At 46.7% G+C, this 21,782-nt stretch overlaps 1 protein-coding gene across 7 annotated transcripts in view; it reads right to left on the reverse strand.

Annotated features, from left to right (window-relative positions):
- ALPK3 (alpha kinase 3) overlaps positions 1–16,825 on the reverse strand; it is a 30,342-nt gene extending 13,517 nt beyond the window's left edge. For 2 of the 7 annotated variants that reach the window (XM_015279097.3, XM_040706540.2), the window contains exons 1-4: positions 16,552–16,825; positions 7,754–7,792; positions 5,318–5,362; positions 4,458–4,579 (exon numbers count right to left, since the gene is read on the reverse strand). In XM_015279097.3, coding sequence (XP_015134583.2) covers positions 4,458–4,579; positions 5,318–5,362; positions 7,754–7,792; positions 16,552–16,787 — 442 coding nt within the window. In that variant the 5' untranslated portion in view covers positions 16,788–16,825. Of the gene's footprint in view, positions 1–2,007; positions 2,072–3,392; positions 3,479–3,732; positions 4,580–5,317; positions 5,363–5,972; positions 6,104–7,753; positions 7,793–16,551 lie in introns of those variants that run through there. The other 5 variants (XM_046899329.1, XM_413723.6, XM_040706539.2 and 2 more) reach the window with 5 other exon arrangements.
- Between the last annotated feature and the right edge of the window lie 4,957 nt (positions 16,826–21,782).

The following is a 21,782-nucleotide window of genomic DNA, read 5'->3' on the forward strand; positions in this document are numbered from 1 at the left end:
ACAGACTGACCCTGCTGCTTGTATTTTCCATTCATATTAGCTACTGGCTACACTTGGCAGCAGGACCCTGAGCAAAATGAGCGTGCAGTGATTTTCTACTGCTCCAGGGACAAGGAACAAAACAGATTTCATGTACAGCTCATACTTCATCCAGAGCAGTCCTACCCTTCCTCAGGGCTGTCTGCACACGAGACCTTCAAAGGCCCCACAGCTATTAGTACTGCTAGCTGGCAGGTAGATTTTCCTAATATTATGTGAACAGCCATCACAGTACTTCATTCTGGGAAAAGCAAGCATACCGTTTCCAAGAAACCCTGCAATGTCCCAGCATGGCCTCTGCATCTGATGCCAATGCCCAGCTGGCATCTGCTGGAAAGAGCTGTAATTCCTACAGCTGCTCAGTGCCTTGAGAAAAGGCTTTTTTTCTTATTAAGCCTGAAATCTCTCTGGCTTGTTGCATTTGTATACCTGCTCCCCATCAGACAAGTGGTGGTGGCTGTAAATAGCACATTTCAGAACAGAGCAGCCATTCATAAAACCAAGCACTCACCTTTCCTAAGGCTGTCCCTCCTGCACACCCCCCTTGCAGCTGGTGCAGAGAGATTTGCTAGCAGCTGGTCTCCTGCATTTAACCAGCGAGCACCCTGCTTTTACAGACACGCATTCCTGTGGAGGAAGACAGGCTCCTGATGCATTCCCTAGGCATCTTCAGGATCAGCAAAAGCTTTTGGGAAGTGCATCTTTCAGCAGCATTGCCTTACCATGACAGCCAAGCACTGCATGGTGCAGGAGACCTTCTAAGCCCAGGTTTTTCACAGAGAATTTGCCAAGTTTTGATCAAATACTCTTTTTTTCCTGAAGCTACTGAAGCCTGAGAAGCTTTTGTGAACTCATCCAAAAACATTTGCATTAGATGCTCAAAATCACCCAGATAAGGTGTTTACAGCAATTTCAGCTTTGATTTTATGGGTCAAAAAATGGGGAAGTTGAGCTTCTGAAGCTTGGTAAGGGGAAAAGAGTTTGGAAACATCTTCGTATTATCTCTTTGGTTTTCCATTTCTCTTCTACATAAACTGTCTCAGGGCTTCAGGCAGTTTTGGGAGGAAAAGTCACGGTAAGATCTGATCCCCTCTGGCCCATGGACTCAGTAATGCTGACAGAAGGTCCAGACACTCACCAAGAGCAGCATCTCTCCATGCCGCCGGCCTGCAAGTGATACTCACTCCTTGTTTCTCTCTCCCTGGCTGCCCCAAATCTAGGCATTGCCATCTTCTCCCTCCCTGCTCATCACCTGCCCCATCCCCAAAACCACAGCCTCTGTGTCTCCCCACACATTCTCCATCCAAGCAATTCACTCTCAATTCAAACATTCTCAGAGATATTGTTTGAATTTCTGGTGGTCCTGTGTGGAGCCAGGAGTCACTCTCAGTGATCCTTGTCAGTCCCTTCCTAAGGAGGGCTGAAATGGTGCTGAACAAAACTGCCTGTAAACTAGTTCCCTGAAAAGCAATCATAGACCCATGCCCCTTATCCAAGCCCCGGTGATTCATCAGCCTGCATCTCCCCTCTCCAGCCAACACTATACAGAGATGACTGAAATGTTGTGAAATCCTTACAGGACCTTCAATAAGGGCTGCTCTCTGTAAAGAGGCCTATGACCCCTCACAGGAGAGGCTCTGAAGGATGGGACCCCTGAGGTCTTGAAGTCCAGTCAGACCTACCAAGGAAACAACTTGATGCAAAGAAGCTGAGCGTGCTCCTCTGCTCTGTGAGAACAACAAAACATGTCTTGCTGTTTTCTTCATTCTCAGAGAATAAAGACTGAACTAGTTTTGTCTAAAAATGAAAACGTGTCATCACTGATGCACGATTTGACCCAAAACAATCAAATAAGATGTACTAGGCACTCCAGCAGCAGGCAGAACAAAGCTGAAGAACCAGAAAACAGAAGAAAAGCAGGGGTTGTGCAGCCACTCAAGAGCATCAGGAAGCCTGCCTCAGACTTACTTTCTTTCCTGCTGCTCCCAGAATATTTTGGAGGCTGGCTCTTCAAATATTTGCACTGTGCTGCCTTCCTAGGACAAGACCAATGAGTCTCTGGTTTTCACAGATAAGGGGCTGTACTGGAACTCATTATCAGTCAAGAAGCAGCAAAAAAAATTTCACTGTAGGTGATATAACTGCATATGGGGCTTGAGAATAATAACAAGAATAACTGACAGTATGCCCTTTGCCTCCTGTAAGGCTACGAACCAAAATGCCCCTGGACTCCAACCACAGCAGCAGGGCTGAGCTGGTACCACACTAGCCACTGGCCAGGGATGCAGTTGTCATTTCCCTTCTCCCTGCACTATCTCCCATTTTAATATAAACATCATGAAAAGGGGGAGACATCTGAATGCCTGATAAGACTTTACAAGAGGACTTTCCTCTGCACTTCATGCCCTGTGTCCCAAAGAAATCCTCAGCTCCTAGAGCAGGCCACAGGACCACATACAAGGCATTCAGACTGACTACGTGGCACAGGTGGTCCAGGCTGTTTAAGGGCTTTTCTATGAAAATTCCTAATTCTGGGAGGAGTCTATTAATTTAAGTGCACAAAGATATCCTCCAGTCTAGCTTATTAAGTGTGAAAATGGCTACATGCTGAAGATGCTCATTTGATGCTTTCCTTCACTTTATTAGAAGCGATACCAGTATCAGTTTTTCGACTCAGTGTAAGACATCAGGTTGTACTACCCAGCACCAACAGGTCATCCGAAGCTGGAAGGCAGCCTTCCGCCTACAAACAGCTAGGAATGGCTACAAACTAGATAGAGAACATATCTATCTCTAGGTATACTTTGATACATACAAGCAGAGGCATTCCTTGGCAGCAAGTCTCCTGCACAGTGAGTAGTTTCTCGTTTTTCCAGGAGAGATGCTGGAAAGGACATGGATGTGACCTCTATAAGGCTGACTGAAGTATCATGGCCCTCTTACGTAGAGCTGATGGTACTGTATGGACTTTGGAAGAGAAGAGGTCTTTTAAAAGGAACTGTCCACCCCAAGGTGCATCTGGGGAAGACTTAAGCCAGGACTAGGCACTGTAAAAGAAATTTTGAAAGAGAAAGCAGTGCTTTTGTGCCTTCACGCGAAGCAGTCATGATCTGGGCTCAGACCACCATGACACTTTCAGGTGAGGAGGAGAGAATGGCATCTGCTGTTACTCAAGATCTCATAACATATCCAAACATCACTCATTTTTTGACCTCTGACACTCTCGGCTTGCAAAACGATGAGTTACGTGCCACTGCACAATATGTAAAGCTTTTCCTTTTAATAAATTCAATCAGAAAAGCCCTTTCAATGAAGGGCATGGCTTGGAGGCAACCCTAGCAGCCCAGCTTTACCACAGAAGCAGGAAGTCGTCTGCTAAAGTTAGGCATCAATGAAGTCAATGTACCAGCTGTAGCCCTGCAAGTTCAGAAAGCCAGACCTGTAAAACAAGTGAATCATATGAGAAGAGCCAAGAATTCAAAGTAGGAGGCTTTCAGAAAAGAGGTTCAATATGTTCCTCTCTTCATACAGCTTATTCACAGCACTTTATAATGCCAAACTGGATTCCCTAAATTTTAGGAAAGTCTTGGTATTCGAGATTATGAGGTTTATTGGAGGTTCTCTCCTCATTAGAGAGGTAACAAGCTTTTTCAGCGAATCTCACTGAATAAGTTGTCAGTATAAGTAACTTACACAGTAACAGGAAGGATCAGTGTTCTAAACAGATAGTTACTATGAAAAAAAAAGAAAAAGAAAAAAGAAGAGAGAGAAGTTTTAGCATCCTTATATTTAAGAGGCAAAAGCTCACCAGCAAAGGAGTTGCTTGCCTTTACATCAATGCTTTGCCATACCCCTTCACCACAACACCTCAGCACTAACTCTATCTCTCAGCCTCCTCCATCTCCCTCTATATCTCTTGGCCTAAATCCTTTCTGCTCAGGGTTAGATTTTAGTTCACAGGGCAGAAACCGGTCTTTACTTCAGACACTGACAGACCCACATGTTTATTATGGATGCAAATTTACAGTCAGCAATGAGAGCTAAAGTTGGCTCCAGCGTAACAGTCTTCAAAACTGCACATTCCTGAGGTGTGGAATCTAGGATTAGAGAAGCACAGACTAGGACAATAAAGTATTACTTGCCCAAGCAGTAATCAGCATATTCCACCTCCTGGTCTTTAATCTGCTCTGCTTGAGATGTTTGGTTAGGACTTTGCTTCTTTACAACGTCAAATGTGTTCCCCTCATTCCCCCATCAAATTAAAGCTGAAATTGTCATGCAATTGCTGAACCTTTACTTGTCAGTATGACAACATTGGACTTGTTATGTGTTGCCTTGTTATTGCTTACTCTAGACTTTAACTAGCACAAGTCCAGCAAGTGAGACAGGACTAGGATATTCACTGAAGGCACTGTTACCTGTCACTATGCACGTGAATTTAGCATCAGAGTCCTCGGACACAGAACGAGATTTGATAGTGGTTTCAAATAGTGGCTGGGTTTCCTCCGTCAGCTGGGAAATGATTGCGCAGAAGGTGCTCCTGGAAGATTCAAGAAGCATTTCTTAGAGATCAAAGTACTAGAAAGAAATCAAAGGGTTCCCTTCCTATCTCATCTCAGAAGCCTATCTGTGCTGTGCTCTTGTTAGACATGCCCTCCTTCCCTCCCATCATCCCTACAACAGGTTTTTCACAAGTCAAGTTAAGAGCCATGGTATTTGACTGTTTTTTCATTCCTAAGATGATTCTGTCAATTTAAAGTGTCATTTGGGACACATCTCCTTTGTCTATGAAGCTATTAGGGTAATGAATGTCAAGAATAATTTGAGTTCTGGATCACATTTGAACACATCTTTGATCAGCCAGCAGGCTCAAACCATGACACTAACAAAGTAGCTTTGCTCTCCTGGTACTGCACTATCCGTTATTTTCTTCACTGAGATTTTATTTTATTTGTGAAAATTTCACATTGCAGTTTCAGGCCAAGTGTGAACTGAATATGACTATAAAGGATATGGTTCTTGAGCCTGGCTTGCACCTTTCTGTGCTCAGGAATAACATGATGCTTGCTTCACCTCTCACTGCTGCAAGTAGGCACTCACAGTACGTACTCCATGAGACCATGCACTGACCCCCAAGTTCAGGCTGCAAGATTCAAACAGCCAGGACCATCCAAATAACCAGTGCCATCTATGAAACTCATAAAAATGGATCTTAGAGTCTCTGGGCACTTAAATACTATTTGAAGATAGCACTGAATAAGCATACAGTACTGCCAACCCTGTTGGAATATCACCAAGACAGGCCCCGGAAGGTCGGGTCTTTCTTTAAAAAAAAAAAAGAAAAAAAAAAGGAAAGGATTTAATTCCAAGTTCAATCTTCATTTGGATAGTGCTCTGGTGCTCTTGGAAGGGAAGAACTTCTTTCATTTTCTCCTCTGCAATTAAAACACTAAATGTTACACTGGGAGAGAGGATCCTAAGGTCTCAAGTGCCAGGACCTTAGGAGAAACAGCAAGTATCGCAATGGAACTGGTAGCCAGCAGCTCTGCTTAAAACACTTTCAGCAGTGGAAGACACATTCCTTAAATAAGTGATCAGCTTCTAGAGACATGCAAGAGGTGGGACAAACCCCCAGACCACTCCTGACACAGCGCCACTATGAGCAGAATGGCTCTCAGCGCGTGGTGATGGCTGTGAGGAGGACGGCAGCCTCACAAGCAGCCCCCAGCTCACAGGCAGGATGCTGACACTGCTGCTACTCATGCTCTACCTGCTGAAGAAGCACTCTGGTTCAGGAAATACCAAAATCCACGCTTAGCATGAACCCAGCAAGGTCAGGCACTGCAGCAAGGCCTGAACCACACACATGGCTGAAGGCACCAGAAGAGCTCCAGCCACAGCAACTGCTTGTTTCATCCATCCAAAAAACTTACCTGGGGGCTGCAGTGCTACAGTTTTCACTCCGGCTATCCCATCAGCCTCAGTTTATGAGAGATGCAGGGAGGTGAATCCCTGAGTGACAAAGGGCTGGGGGGCAGCATGAGCCTCATCCAGCTCACAGGCACTTGGCATCAGGGAAGGGAAGAGGATGGAAGATGGAGCTGTTGCAAAATTGGCTTATCTATTGAACAAGGGTTACGAGCCATAGCCAAACAGGTGTGGGACAGAAGGTAAAAAGTAGATGCCATGGCTTGGGCTCCTTTCTGTGGAAATCAGTGGTCCCCAGGAGACTGGTTCTGGCAAGCACCCCTCCCCCCAGCCACACGGCCAGGAAAGGGCTGTGGACACCAGATACCAATAGCTGCCAAAGCAGAGAAACCTTCCCATACGCCAAACCCAGGAGACAAAAACTCCCATTTCCAAAGAGCAGGGCAGAAAATCCGGTGCTGAGGCAGTTGCTGGTGAGGTTCTGATGGACCTTTTGTTAAGGTTCCCCAGTCCTAGACCAGTAAATGCCTTACAGATCCACACAGTGAAGTCACAACTCCCCAAGCATCAATGACCATTTCACAACCCAGCAAGAGAGCAACAAGTTCAGCATCTTCAGTAATAAAAAGAAGTGATGTGCACACACGTAGTGACACTCAGGACCAAGTTTAATCCCAGCGCCACGTCACTGCAGCGCTGGGAGTGAGTCTGGTCCTTTCAGTGCAAATCCCAGAGCCAAGAGAAATACCACAAAGGCTACTGAATGCTCCAGGAAAGCAGCGGCACCAGAAGCTGGGGACTCCACAGGCACGGCAGATGAATATGACGAGACTTGCACAATGCACACTTGGCAGTAAGCCCTGGAAAGTCTCTTTAATCTTTCAAAGAAACCATTGTATTAGTCACAGGCAGGTTTTAGAGACTGCAGCACTGTGGGGCTCTCAGCTGACTCATTCCAGCTGCAATGAGACTTGTCCAATGCAAATTGCTTTCTAAACCAGTAATTCAGAGCATTCAAGAAATCTGATACAAGGCGGCAGTCACTCTTCCTCTGGGCCTTCCTGAAGGTGCATCTTTGTTGCAGAAAAAGTCCTACAGACGAGGAAGAGGACACCAGCAATTCAGTAGCCTTTTAAAATTAAAGAGGGATTTCCATACAAAAGCAGTATACAGGAAAAGGAGATTTGAGAAGTGATTTGCTTTTTCCTTATCATGATTTGCTTTTCCTGACATTTTGGTTAGCAATCCCACAGCTACTGAGGGGTTCTGGAGAGGCTTCCCCTTCCACCATCAATCCTCTATGCACTTCTGCGGCAAACCAGTAATGCCCACTGACTTCAGGATGTGCTCTTTTGCCAAAGGCAAAGTCCAACCATACAAGTGCACTTCCTGGCAGAGTCCAAATGAAGGAGGATCCTCATGATAAAGCACAGGATGGTGGGAAAGAAGAAAATTTCTTCCTTGAAAGCGTCAGGGCAGGCACATCTAATTTTTAATGTCTCTGTATGGAAGTCTCACTTTAATATCACTTAGTAGCTGAACAAACTGTACATCCATCCTTTGGCCACAAAAGGTGAATATTTCTTGCACCTTAACACAGGAATTACAGTGAACATTCATTTCGCTGTCTGCAGTTCAGGCAAGTATTAGGAATGCAATCATGCAGAATAAGTTTGTTAGATCACCCCAGGGCTCTCTTTAATTAGTACCTAAGCATTACAGATTAATCATATGCAGTCAGATTCAGCAAAGTGTTTGGTCAGAGTTTAATGCAATGTAGTTTTACCTTCCTAAACTGGAGAGAGAGAATCTGCTGCTTGATAAGCTAAGCAAAAAACAGCATAAAAAACATTAGACAAAGAAGCATAAAGAGGAGCTGAAATAAACTGTTATAGAGACATATTAATGTGAGTTGTTTTGCGCAGGTCATAGGTCCTATTCAAAGAAGGTACAGCTGCCTTACTCAGGCTGACTGCCAGGATGAGCAAGCTACATTGTAAATTGAAGTCAAAGGCTGTAAAAATGAAACAGTCGTTAACCACAGAGAATAAGTGTAAGGAGATTTATACAAGTAGTTTTCCAAGAAGCAGCACCTGAGCCTTCCATGCACCCTCCACAGCGTTGTGCTCAAAGCAGGCAACTCCACTGGGCAGCTACTTGGTTAAATAGTACTTGAGAGTACAGCTCACTGCATGCCCACGTCTCTGCTGGCAAGGAGGTGGCCCCAGCTTGTCACCTCTACTTTTCTCAGGACAGATAGACCATTTTTTTCTGAGAAGCTGAAAACACTCCGGCCACTATATGCTGCCAGCCAAATCACTAGGATTAGGCAAAACAAAACAGAACAGAATGGTGTAGCATTAACCATTTCAGGGAATAAAAATCAAATACAAATCCTACACGAGACACCTGGATGAGCTACTTACCAGCAGCAGTCCCAGAGGAGCATCTTCAGGGACTCACACCTGCCACGCTGTCATTTTGTGGCAGCAGCTCCTGGGGGCTGTAGGACCCTTAGCAGTCAAGAGGGGTTCATCAGCCTGCCCTGAGCTCATCAGTATGAAAATCAGAAGTCCAACTAAGTAGCTACCAGCTACCAGCAGCATGCAAACTCAGTGTGACCCGATAGCATTGTTATGTACACTACAACCTCACCATACAGCCTCAGAGGTGACTGCAGCACAGGCGAGTCGTCCTTTGGGATGTAAGAAGTCACACTCCAATACTGGTACATGCAGATGGATCAAACCTTCTCAGCCTGCAGACCACTACTGAACAACCAAATTTTAGTGCTTTATGATGCTGCTACAGGAGGAGATGCAGAACTAAGAAAGGCACAAATCTTCAGGTCTTCTACCTAAATGACCTCATCCCGGGTCTGTGCAAGTCCCAGTCACACAGATGTCAGCATGACACAGAATCTCACCCTACAAGTGACTATAGAGAGTCTCTGAAAACTGTTACTGCCACCCCTGTAGCACTTCCACCTGTAGCACTTCTCCTCCACACCCACAGAGATAAGAATTGAAGTAGTAGTTCTGCAAAGGCACATTAGGTAGAAGTCTAAGGCAGCTGCTCAGGAGCAGCTCTAACCCCAAAAACATGGGGTGGCACTTGCTCTTTTTGGCAGCAGCTTTACTCTCTCCACCCCCAGCCGCATGATTTTGATCCCTCCCCAGTGCCAATGCTGCTGCTCGCGCAGAAGATCAGGAGCTACCCAGTCAGAAAAGGATCACACAGCAGCCAAAAAAGGCTGACTGTCAGCTACCCGATCCATTTTGCAAGCCCTGAGCTGGTCCATGGGGGAAGGCTGAGGAACTGCACTTCTGACTTTCCAGTTGAGCCCCAGCATCTGAGATATCCCTTTAAGCCCCAAGCCAGACCTGCCCACTGCTGCTTCACTGACCAGCACATCCTCATTGCTCCCAGACATCCCGATAGCTTAGGAGAGCTGCAATTCCACTTGAGCTGCTCACTGCCAGAGGGATGGAGCATCCTCCCACCCACAACCATCCTACCAGTCCCAGGTAACCACACACCACAACCCCACGCTGCCTCCCATTCATGGGCATACATAGGCTCACCTCCCAGTTCTTTCAATAGTAAAAGCAAGTGTTGCATCTCATTACAAGGGAAACTGTCTCCTTGTGACCTCCAGGAATATAAAGGACACAGGCATTGCCTGAGGAGCCAGAAGGGAAGATCCTAAAATGCCTACTGGAGAGTGCAAGCATAGGCAGAACAATGTTTTAAACATGCTTTATTTGCCTGAGACAAATGGGGAGGTGTCTTGTCTCTTAATCACACAAAAGGCTAGAGCCAGAATGAAGGGTGCCTGTGCCCCAACCCCTTGTGCTCACATATGTGATCAAGTGGTGAACACAGTCAGCACTTTTAATTCCCAGTACTGAGCATGCAGCACAGGCTTTATTCGCTGCATGTCCCGAAACATTACACTGAACACTGGACTGCTGGTCTCCTGAGGAGCCTTCGTAATATCACAAGAAATAAGTCACCACCATTAAAAGCACATGTGCTAACTAAAGTTTAACCTCAATATGCTAAGGAACTAAGGAAGTTTTTTTAAACAAACTAGAGATTTAAGCCCAGAGAGACTAAGATCAAATTCTGAAAGCTGCAGCTACAACAGCCCTGCCTGCAGGCAGCTGGCATTTCACTTCACTTTAATTAAGTTTACAGCATACCCACACAGAGCTGCACCAGCATAACTACATCAGACTCTAAACCAAACCTATTAACTTGGAAATGTGGAACTCCTGCACAAGGCACGACAGATGCCCCAGCATGCCTAGTCTGATACGCCTTGGGATTGGACCGTCCGTATCCTCAGCTCTCCAGAGACTTGTTAGTGTACACAGTATGGGATTCTGCTAATTAAATGCAGCATCTACAGCGGATGTGTATCCTCTGAGCAAGCTCAGGGGCTGATGGATGTAGGCAGCAGCTTAGTTTATCCTTACACATCTAAAGCAGGCAAATCAAGGGCTTAATGTACAAGAGAAAGAGGATTCTGCATGCTTAGGTTGGAGAGGTCTGCTCCATACATGTCCAAACCTGGTGGGAGGAAATCCTCTGCAGGTATCTCATCTATGAAGGGAGGGACAGCTTCCTAAAAGCTAGCCCTGAAAATACAGGTCTAGTTATTAACCGCTGCTGCACTGACCCATTAGAATTACACCTCTCGGTTATTCTTCCATGTGGCTTCTACCTGCCTCAGCTCCTCTTTAAACTCCATTTCATCAGATGCTTTCAACATTTTTCATCCTATTAAAGGTTTTAGCCCTTCAACTATTTGTAATTTCCTTTGGAAATGAAGACAGTCTTCCCCATTTTTCATGCACTTGCCTAATTTCAGTCTTGCTGCAAGGGCAGGAGGCAGAACTGTCAACACCACTCACTTCTTAATCACTAAAAATATCACTTAAGCTGATGGCCTAGGCTGGTACATCACCCCACTGGGACTGAGAAGTTAATTGCTTTAAAAACACAGATTTTAAATCCTGCATCTTTTCTAATCCCCTTCCAAGCAGTCCCTGCTCAAAATTCTCCTTTATTTCTTCACTCCCAGATAGAGAAATCATTCTCCTTCCAGCTCAGGGCCCCACATGGAAGCTGACAGGAGCTTAGAAGATGAAATATGCTTTGCATTGGCTCTTTTCTCACATGTCCAAGTGCATGGACTTGATCTACTTGAGCTGCAACAGTCATTAATATATTTCAGTGCTTTTCCACAGGACGAAAATTGAGCTGCACTAGCTGTCCAGTGCAGCAAGTAAACAGGGAAATGCATCAATGACACCAAGTCTGAGACCTCCAAGTTATGCTGTGATGGAAATAGCACCACAGAAAAACTCTCCAGAAGAACCCAAGAGGAGAGCAGAACATCCCCAGGACAGAAGGACTGCTCCAACAGTCCCGCGAAGGTACTCCCTTCCGCTGCCACTCTGCCCCATGCAATTATTGGGCTTGTTTTGCACATGCAGGCTTCTAAGTATTAACATTCCATCTGAACTACTCTGCCTCCAAGGTTAATACTGCCTGAGAAAAACACAAGCCACTCAGAGCATTTTCTTAGCTGTCGGTAGCCACTCATTTCACATTTTTCAAAGTCAGCAATGAAGCCTTTATGTCCATACAGTTATGCTTAAGGCCTCTTTCCTGCCATGTGTCTCGCTTCTTATCAAGCACTTTATGCACACACGGAAAAAGTTTGTGTTTCATGTACTGCAGCAGTAATTATCAGCAACCTGGCGATAAAGTAGCTGTGAGTGCTAGGGAGCTGCACAAGACACATTGTTATTTTACTGACTGGAAAACAGACCTATTGAGTCTCTACTTGTCAAGGTCACAGAGTAAATTGTTGCTAGGCTGAAGAAGTATGATATTTTTTGGCAGGTAATTCATGCGGAGCTTAAATAAACCCAGACTTGCATGCAACAATACAGAGCTAGATGCCAACACAAGAGAAGGTGGAAAACAAACTATATTACGTGTTCCTCCATCAGCCACAGTAATACTCAGAGGATGATTCAGATCTTGCACTTTAACTCCGAGGTATAACTGCCTCTATTGTCCAAATTAACTAGTCGCTAATTGAAAGACAACAAGGAACGTGGAAGGACAAAGAGCAGAACAAGTATTGGACAACAAGACACCCAGCTAAGCTGACATCTCTCTGGTAACTCATTGTGTGTAGATTTCTATGGCTGTGTGTTGGAAAAGAAACAGCATGAAAGTAGAGGTTTTTTTCTAACTGCTCTTCTAACTTCCCCCTTTGGAACCAGCTGATGCTATGGGATGTGAGGCACAGTCAGTGGGAGAGAACAGCTTCATTCACCCAAGAGCTACCTTTCCGAGTTGAGGTAGGAGGAGGATGGTGCCCATTTAAATTCTATCTCCTGGAAACTGCCTCTGTCTTCAAGGAAACCACACTACTCCCCATTATACAATGAAACGTGATATATTTTGCTATTTAACACTGCTCTTGAAGGGCACTGTTTGTCCAGCTCCATGTCCTGATCTTCCAGCCTGGGTTATTAGTTCACCTCTACTTGATTTTCAGCAGATATCAACTGGATGCTGTAGAAAGGGTTAAAAAAATGCAGCTTGGGATTATTATTCATAGTGTACTACTGACAAGGAGCCCTACTCAAACAGGGCACCATTGCTCATAGAGGTATACCTGTATGAGGAAAAAAAACCTAATACCTCAATACCTCTACCCTAGAGAGCCTACAGACTGGAAATCAGCCCATTAATGCCTTTGTTTTTGTCTTTTGAGTAAGCACTGGATGTGCCTCCTTTCAAAATCCATCAGACAAGACAGATGCACTGAATTCCCTCAGATGCCACAGCTAGTCTTTTATTGGGGATTTACACTGTTTACTGCCAAAAGCAAGGTGCCACAAGAAGTTACAGGTGCCCAAGTGCTGAGGAGAGAACTCATCTGAACTAAGGAAGCTAGCCATGCTTTTTGGGGACTAAGCATCCCTGCATTCACAGCTCTCATTATTACAGCAACAGACCTTTTCACCTTCATTTGATATAAAGTGCAAAGCAAGAGATACAAGACTGGGAACTGTTCCCAGCCAGAAAAGCCAGATGCACAGGAAAATCATGGCAAGGCACTCTCCTGAGCTCAGCTGCCACCACAACCAGAAAAAGCCGTCTAAGAAAAGATCGGTGGCAATGTCACTATGCTCTATAAATATCTGCATATGACGAAGCTATGACAGTGGAAAGATATTTAAGCAAGGAGGCAATGCATTAACAAGATCTAGAAGCAGACATCTGCATTAGATGAAAGGTACTGATCGCTTCCAACAGAAGAGAAGGCCTTGAACTCAGATGAAGCACCTGCCATTTGTTTTTACAAAAAAATGTACCCTAAGGTATAAAACATTCCCCAAAGTCAGCTTGTTCTTACAGAAAGGGAAAGCCTCTTCCGAAAGAACAGTTCCCAAGTGCACAGAAAGTAAATACTCCAAATACTCAGTTTGATAAAGGGGTGGTGTTCTTTACCCTGTGGTGCATCAGGTCAAGGGAAGGGATTGGCCTGCTCTGCTCTGGTTTGGCCTCACCTCCAGCACTGTGTGTGCTTTTGGGCACTGCAGTATAATGACATAAAGCTATTAGAGAGCACCTATAAAGGTGGTGAAGGCTCTAGAGAGCAAGACACACAAGGAGCAGTTGGAGGGTCAGGTGAGGCTAGGGAAAGGCTCTGCCCTGAGCTGCTGAGCTCAGGGAGCCTTGGAACACTGCTCTCAGCCATAGGGTTTGGGTGGTGCTGTGCAGAGACAGGAGGTGGAGCTGGCGGTCCTTGCAGATCCTTCCCAACTCAGGATATTCTATGACTTTATGAATATACAGCCATTTTCAACACCCCTGATCTTCTGGCCTTTGTAGCATTACTACCAACAATTTATCTAATGTAAGAAATGGAAAAAGCACATCCCAGACTCCAGATTAGTATCCTTCAATTTGCACAACATCCCTTTCCTGCTGTAGGCCCAGGGAAGCCAAGAAAGACCATCCATGTTCTCTACATAGTTCATTAACGCAGGCATACAGTTGAAATTTCTCCATGAGTTGTCCCAGAAGCGTTCCTAACCTCAGTTTCTTTCCATGAGGATATTCCCTCCTGAAGATATTTGTCACGTCACTACTCTTTCTAGACCTTTCCTTTGAGAAAGAGAGAAGAGAGCAGGCAAGTAATCAGCTAAACACTCGACAAATACATAGAGAGACACGGCAATAGATAAACCTGAGAAAAAACACCGCACTTTCTTTGGAACAGAATATCCATTTTTGCTTTCCAAACACCACAACAGCCTCCCTCTGCAGTTCTGTGTCTGTACCACTTGCCCCATGCTTGCCAGCTTCAAAGCCACCGAATTCAAGTACCTCTGCAATAAAGAGAACTGCTGAACGTTATCTGCTGGTACACACATCACTCATCTTGCTTTTCCAGTTCTCCCAAGCAAGCTCCCCAGATGTTTCTGGATTTAATTAAACTCTTAATTGCTTTCTGAAAGTCTCCTTGCTACACCATTCCACTCATCCACTTTCCAGAAGTGTTACGATACATTATTTAATTACAGGACAAAAAGCCCCACTTCATTCAAACCCTTGCCCTGCATCATAGACAGCAATGCAATTTTACTGTTTGTTTCCACACATCTTCTCTCAAATCTGCACTCAAGGCAGTGCAGGGAACAGGATTTTTATCTCACTTACTCCTTAGAGAACCTGAAAGATGCCCTGAATACAGGGTAAGGTGAGTTTCGCTATTTGCAAATCTCTCTTACAACAGAAGGGGCAGCCACTGAAGTTAAACAGCAAAATGAAATCACCTTGTCATACACTGATGACCAAGTATTTGAATGGGTTGAAAAGGGCGTTGTAGGATTTACGGAAAACAAATCCACCCCTGATTTAAGCATTGCAATACAGCATCACTTTGTCTGCAAAGGCATAAGACTCCTACCTACGAAACAGGAGTGCAGACAACACACAGCGCTAGTGAGGCAAGTTCAAGGTGTTTAGAGCTAGGAGCTTAGATGTGGGCTGGAGTCACTGTGCTTGAGATGCAGAACTCACGCATCCAGAAGACGCCAGGCTCATGTCACATCGTTGTGCATCTTTTGCAGTGGCCGTGAGCAAAACTTCTGCAATCTGGGGAGATCAGCTGAGAACACTGGAAGTATTACTTGAAGACTGATGGAGCCTCTTTCATGGCTAAACAGACTAAAGCTGTGATTTGAATGTATTTGGGAATGGGGGAAATAGGGAGTCAAGCTCTAGGCAACTAAAAGGCCTCAGCATCATATTTATTAAAGATTCTCTATCTGTGATCTCTATAACAAAAGTATTGGAATCAATTACAATTTTCCTTTGCGCCACTAAGCACAGTCTGAGGTCATAGATTGGCTGTGAATGCTGTATCTGCATTCCTGGTACTGACAATGCTATGGTACACAGCCAGATTGCTATTAGATCACACGCTACGATAGAAGCACAAAGCAACTGAACTAAGGCAACTTAACTTTGGCGCTACACAGCTCTAACATCTGACTGCCAGGCAGCACATTTCTCTCTCTTTTGGTGCCATATTTATTTTCACAAATCTCAGCTTCTTTCAGGCCTCAACCCTTGACATGCTGGAAATGGATTATTTATAACTCATCAATAAGGAAAGAGGCACACTCGTTTCAAGGGCTTGCAGGTTGAAGAGCACTCCTAGAGAATTCAAAGTAATTTAAAAGCTTTCTTTTGAACGACTAATGCTATAACCAACACCTTTGCCTTCCCTGGCATGTTGCCTAGTATTCACTAACCTCAACCACTCTGAGTTGACAGCATGTTTATCATACCTTCCCCACGAGAACAAAGCCTCATTCCTACCCCAGACCAACTGCCTCAGGCCATTTCTAACCCAGGAATGTAGTTCTCATCACTGCTCAGCCCGTATCTACATTGTAGAAATACTTTTTTGGCAATAAGATAAGGCACTCACACAGCGGGCCCCTTACTCGGAGTCTGGTGTAGATAACACAGGCAGCTTCATTGTAGGGAAAGGGCAGAAAGGGCAGGGCAGTATCCTGCAGGCAAGTTTAACTCGAGGATACCGAGGATAAAAAAAAAGACAGAAGCTCGTGTCTGTCAGGATTTCACAGCAAGACAGTCAGCTTAACCCTGTTATAAAAAGATGCACGACGCTGACAGCCCCTGCCCGGCAACAGCCACAGAAATACCGTCCTTCCTCGGGGAAGCAAGGAGCTGGCCCTACTGCCGAGCACCGGACTGCTTCGAGAGCCCGAGCACACCCCCCCAGTCCGGCTCGCCTTTAACGCCAGGGAAAGGTGCCCGGCAGCCAGCGGACACGTCACTTCCAGCGCTGTGCAGCGCTCGGGCCCCGCTGCCGGACGGCTGGGCGGCCGCCGTGCCCCGCTCGGGGTTCCCCGCCGCCCTCCGACGCCCACCCCGGGCGCTGCCCGCTCGGCACTGGGCGCTGCCGGCTCGCACTGCCACCCCCCGGTCCGCCGTCCTGCTGGGCCGCCTCACCTGTTCTGGGGTCGGATGCTAAGCAGATAGCTGCGCCGGTCGGGCCGCGAGGCCCAGGCCGCGCTTTCCGCCTCCTCCGCCCCCTCCACGCTGCCCCTCCGCTGAGGCGGCGACGTCCGCCCGTTGCCCGCGTACGAGTCGCTGAGGGCCCGGCGCGGCGAGCCCATGGTGGCGGCCGGGCTGCGGCTGCCCCTGCCCGCCGCGCCGCTGCCGGCCCTGTCAATCACCTCCGGCATTTATAGCCGCCCCGCACATGCCGCTGTCACTCGGCGGCGGGGCCGTGACGCGGCCCGGGCCCGGGGGCCTCCTCCCCACAGCACGGAGCCCTGGGGGCAGCGGGGAGGTGGGCTCGGCCCGACCCGGCCCTGCCCTGCTCCGCGGCTGTCGGAACATAACAATGCTGAAGCAAGTTTGCTTCATGATTATCCTCGGGGGGCACATCTGGGGATTTGGGGCTACTTGAAGTTCTCCCGAGATGGACTATAACATTCCCTGCTGCCCCAGGGGTGCAGCGTTAGTACTTTGCCAGCAGCATTATCAGTGCCACTGTAGCAGTCACATCCCAGTGTCAGTGTCAGTGCACAGGGACACCCCCAGCACATCAGGTGCTAAGAGCCCCCCAGCCTGGCGCTGGGTGTCTGCAGGGATGGGGGCACCACCACCTCTCTGGGCGCCCTGTGCCAGTGCCTCGCTGCCCTTAGTGTACAAAACTTCTTATATCCAACCTAAATCTGCCCTCTCCTAGTTTGAAACCATTTCCCCTCATCCTATCACGACAGACCCTGATAAACAGTCTGTCTCCTCCTTTCTTACAGCCCCTTTAGATACTTCAGTGGCAGGCCACTCACAGGTTTCCTCAGAGCCTTCTCCAGGCTAAATAGCCCAAACACTTTCTCCCCTTGGCAGCTGTTCTTCTCCGGGATTCCCAAGGAAAAGCCCTGTGCTGGCAGTTACTCATTCTCCCTGAAGAGGACAGCACAAAACAAGGCTGTAAGAGGTGGGCACGCGTCACAAAAGATTACCGAGAGTGATTTAATACCAGATGAAAACATAACCCATAATAGAATCGAATTTCCTCTTGTTCCACCTTCATCTTGCTGTCAAGCTGTTGTATCGCATGCTGCAGGCACATCGCCAGAGACACCGCATTGCTCCGTGCAGGACTGATGGATGGAGCAGCCTCGCTGTGGATCATCTGCCTGCCCATGGCTGTGTGCCTGCAGTCTGCGAGAAGAAAACAACAGCAGGTGTTGCTGCAAAAGAGATGAGACTGTGCTAGAGAGCTCCCAAGCGGGCAAACAACAGGGCTTTGTGCTGATCCCTGCCTGAGGAGGAGAGAGAACGACTGTGACAGCAAGCAGCAAGGCAAGTAGTGGCTGCACACATCCATGCAGAACAGAGGTCTTCTTATGAAACCACATGGTTAGAAATGGTGTTTAATTACAACACCATTAATTAGGCTACACTGCACTGCTGAGGCATGACCGCAGTGGTTTAGGTGCAGCCACCCCCTTTTATCCTCTTACTACCCTGTGTTTTCCTATACTTGCCCCTTCTCAGACCATCCCGATCTCTCCCTTCCCCAGCCTTTGGTTCCTCCCTAGGCATCCCATACAAAGTTTTGCACAGTGCCCATATATTTCTCCCTTGCATCCCATGAGGAGTCTCCTACCTCTCTGCTTACTTGGTGCCACCCCCAGTCCATGAGATAGGTGGGTGTCCTCTGACAACCCTGAGAGGAACCACGTCAGGGACTCCTGACTGGTTGACTGGGGCAGAAAAGATCCTGCTCTGTTGCCCCGCGCTGGAATGCCATGGATGATTTACTGCTCCAGAGGTCTGCGACAGAAACACAACACTGGTGTGCGTGGCATGTAAAAGAGAGAAGTAAACAGGCCTAAATCAGCCATGAGTCCCAGAAAGGACCTAGAAAACAGCAAAAGTGCTAGGAGCCACCAGGGCACAAGGCCACAACACAGACGTGCAGATACAGATTGATACAACTCAGACTAGACATCAGCTACTTGTCACTGGTGTACCAAACCTTGGAAACGAAGTGGAAAGGGGGATTTGTGTGAGGAGAAACTGGTGTCCACCAAGAAAGCTGTCCAACTCAGCAGATTCCCAAGCCCATGTACAGGGGAAGTCAGTGAGCTCTGTGAAGCATGAGGCTGGGGGGAAGGCTGCAAAGGGACGCAGTGGCTGTGGGGAATCCAGAATGCAGTCCAGCAGAGTAGGGCTTCGTAGACAACACTAAATTGAAAGCCACGACCTCAAATATGTTCTACTTTCATATAAAGCTTCTTCGATCCTGCTGGCCTGTCAGAGTCAGTGTATAAGGGATCGGCAACGTATGTTCTCATGCTTGCAGAAGTTATACTTGTCCAAAGCAATTCAACTTTGGATGTATACAGGTGCTTGACAGTGTCCTGATCAGACTTGCTGCTCTTCCACTCAAGTCCCACTGAAATGCTTATCTTAGCTCAGATCTCAGGACAGTGTTTTGGAAGGGGTCCTACATCATTTCACATGTAGGCACTGCAGTTTATTTGCTTTTTGCAGATTGCTATCACAGGTGATTGTACTGTCAAGCATGCAAATAGCTGAAACTGTGACAGAGGATACTTGGTCTTGGCAAATGCAGAGATGGAACTCAGAGAGCCTCTGAATTTGGTACTAGGAAATATGGGGAGAATTGTCTCAGAGACTGAAGATCCCAACTGACCAAAAGATCTCACCTTGACTGAGCAGTAAAATAGCAGGCAAAAGTGAATAGTGAGTGTAACACAGTCAGCAGGGGAAGCAACAACATTCCTTTTCCACATGCAACAGCAGAGTCACAGGAGAGCAGCAAGAATGATCAGAGGCCAGGACAGCTGCCACATGGAGAATAACTCCTCCGTCTGGAAGGAACAGGGGTATACACAGCCCTGAGGGGCAGGGAATGAGTGTCTTTCAAAATAATTCCAGGGGCCTCAAGAGAAGTTAGAAGATGGTAAACTCAGTAAAATGGAGGTGCTTGCTCATGCCCCTTGGCATTAGGCTGCTTCCACTCACTGATGCTGCTGCTGTGTGCCAGCAGAAGTTGAAAAAAAAAAAAAAAACATAGGAGAAATCAGAAGAAATGGAAGAAAAAATTATTGAGGCTTCCTCAGGACAAATATATTAACTTTGCTTTAAGAAGCCTCCAAGCTACAAAAAGATACAAAAAGACGTGCATGCCCCAATCTCACACCTTGTGCCGTTGCCCTATGTGACAGGCAGCACGCTGCGAGGACCCTTTGTGGCATACCTGACATACAAGGAGATGCTGGGAGAACTATCTTTAATCTTTATAACAGGACTAAATAGAGACCTTCTTACTGTGTTCAATACTTCACTGGGTGCAATCAAGACAGAGCCAACCACGTCCCAGAGGCACAGAGTGACAGGCAACAAAGACAAGTTGCAGTGAGGAAAATTCAGATCAGATGTTGGGAGAAAAAAAATGCCCTGTCAGGGGGACAGCACAACAGGGACCAGGAGGTAGGCAATCTCTGTCTGTGGAAATGGTTACATGGGAATGGGACAAGCAGCTGAGCAAGTGGTTCAGATCCTGCCTGGTCTGGGTGTCTGGACTAGAGATTTCCAGAGGTTCCTTTTGCACCCCATTCACCCTGTGGTTCTGCTTCTCTCCCCACTACTGTAGGGAAAACTGGATGGTAAGAGCAGGCTTAGCACCTACAAGCTTGAGCACAATTGGGTGAATCCTGCTGTAGTGTTTGAGCCTTCCCTAGACACATGGTGAATGTCTTTTTTTCTGACCTTTCAGGCTCTCAGTTGGTTCTTGTGCCAAATTATCCTGCTGAGACAGAGCTTTCTTTTACAGCATGTCTGTTTGCAGAGTGACAGTGCCCTCTGCTTCTGTCTCCATTTGGAAACTTGCTCTCTCACCATTTTGTTTTTGAAGTCTAAGCCAGTCAGCCACAAGGCTTCAATCCTTGTTAGCAAAGCTTTTGTCCTCTGCCTGCAAATCCAGCACTGATTCACAGCGAGTCACAGATGTTTTCTCACTCCTCTCACACAACCCTTCCTTTTCCCATCCTGCACACATACATGCAAGTTCCTCCCTTTCTAAATAACAAGCTTCTTCCTGCTCTCCAATGCAATGTCAACAAATAAACACCACTGGCACGGAGAAAAAACAAAACAAAGCAAAACATACTCTTGGCCACGTGTTCACGCAGAAGGGCTCGTATTGATCTGAGGACAAGCACAGTGGACAGGTACATAATGGAAATGCAGCAGACTAGCTGATTGAAAAAATGCTGCATCAAGCAGACATGTCATCTTTAGCTCCTGGAATGTGTTGGGGTTAATTTCATAATCATTTTTATTAGCTACCTGCACTGCATTTATATCTACTCAACACCAGAGATGTGACAGAACTGCCGGAAAACAATCAGACAGAACCTTCATTTGCAATCTATTAATATGTTTATTAATGGATGTAGGAGTGTATTTCAAAATGCTTGGCTGGACCCGCTCTGAATTCTGTGCTACAGTCTATGTGTTCTTAGAGACAGCTGGGGAGGTGAGCAGAAACAAAGGACCTGTGACTGTGCTGAGCATCCTCTTCCCGAATCCCCTCTGCTCACAAATGCCATGTGAAAGGTTGCCACTTTTGCAGGAGCAGAGCATGACTGTCCCATTCTGCACAGATAAAATGATCTGGAGGGAGAAAATCCTTCCTCCACCCTCCATCAACTGTGCTGGTTTCTGCTTTTTCTACAGTCTGCACCCTCATTACTTTTAAGAGAAAAGCACTGGGGAGGGGGTGACTAAGCGCTGCTGAGTTCTGCAAGCCCTGTGGCATGACTCAGCAGTGTCCCTTGCTTGGGGAAGTGTATGGAGGTGGTTGCCCTTGCACCATTGCATACCTCCTGTCCATCCCTTTTCTCTGAGCTGTAACTGCTTCTCTCTGCCATCTGGAGGTCTGTGCATCCTTCCGTGCCAATGCTGAAGGTAACTGCCGTATGTGTGGATGGAGAGACAGTAGTGGAATTTTGTCCCCACTGGTCCTAAGCCCAGACCTGCTTCAGTCCTATCAGTTTTGTGTCACATTCCCTGCTTGCTCACGTCAGGTAGTAACGTAAGGTTCTTTGGGAACTACGGTCACTCCCTCTTCATCCTCTGCTCTCTCCATTCCCAATTATGTGGACCACCAGCTGTGACCTCTGGCTTCTTTCCAC

Source organism: Gallus gallus, chromosome 10, assembly GCF_016699485.2.
Source record: "Gallus gallus isolate bGalGal1 chromosome 10, bGalGal1.mat.broiler.GRCg7b, whole genome shotgun sequence".
NCBI lineage: Eukaryota > Metazoa > Chordata > Aves > Galliformes > Phasianidae > Gallus > Gallus gallus.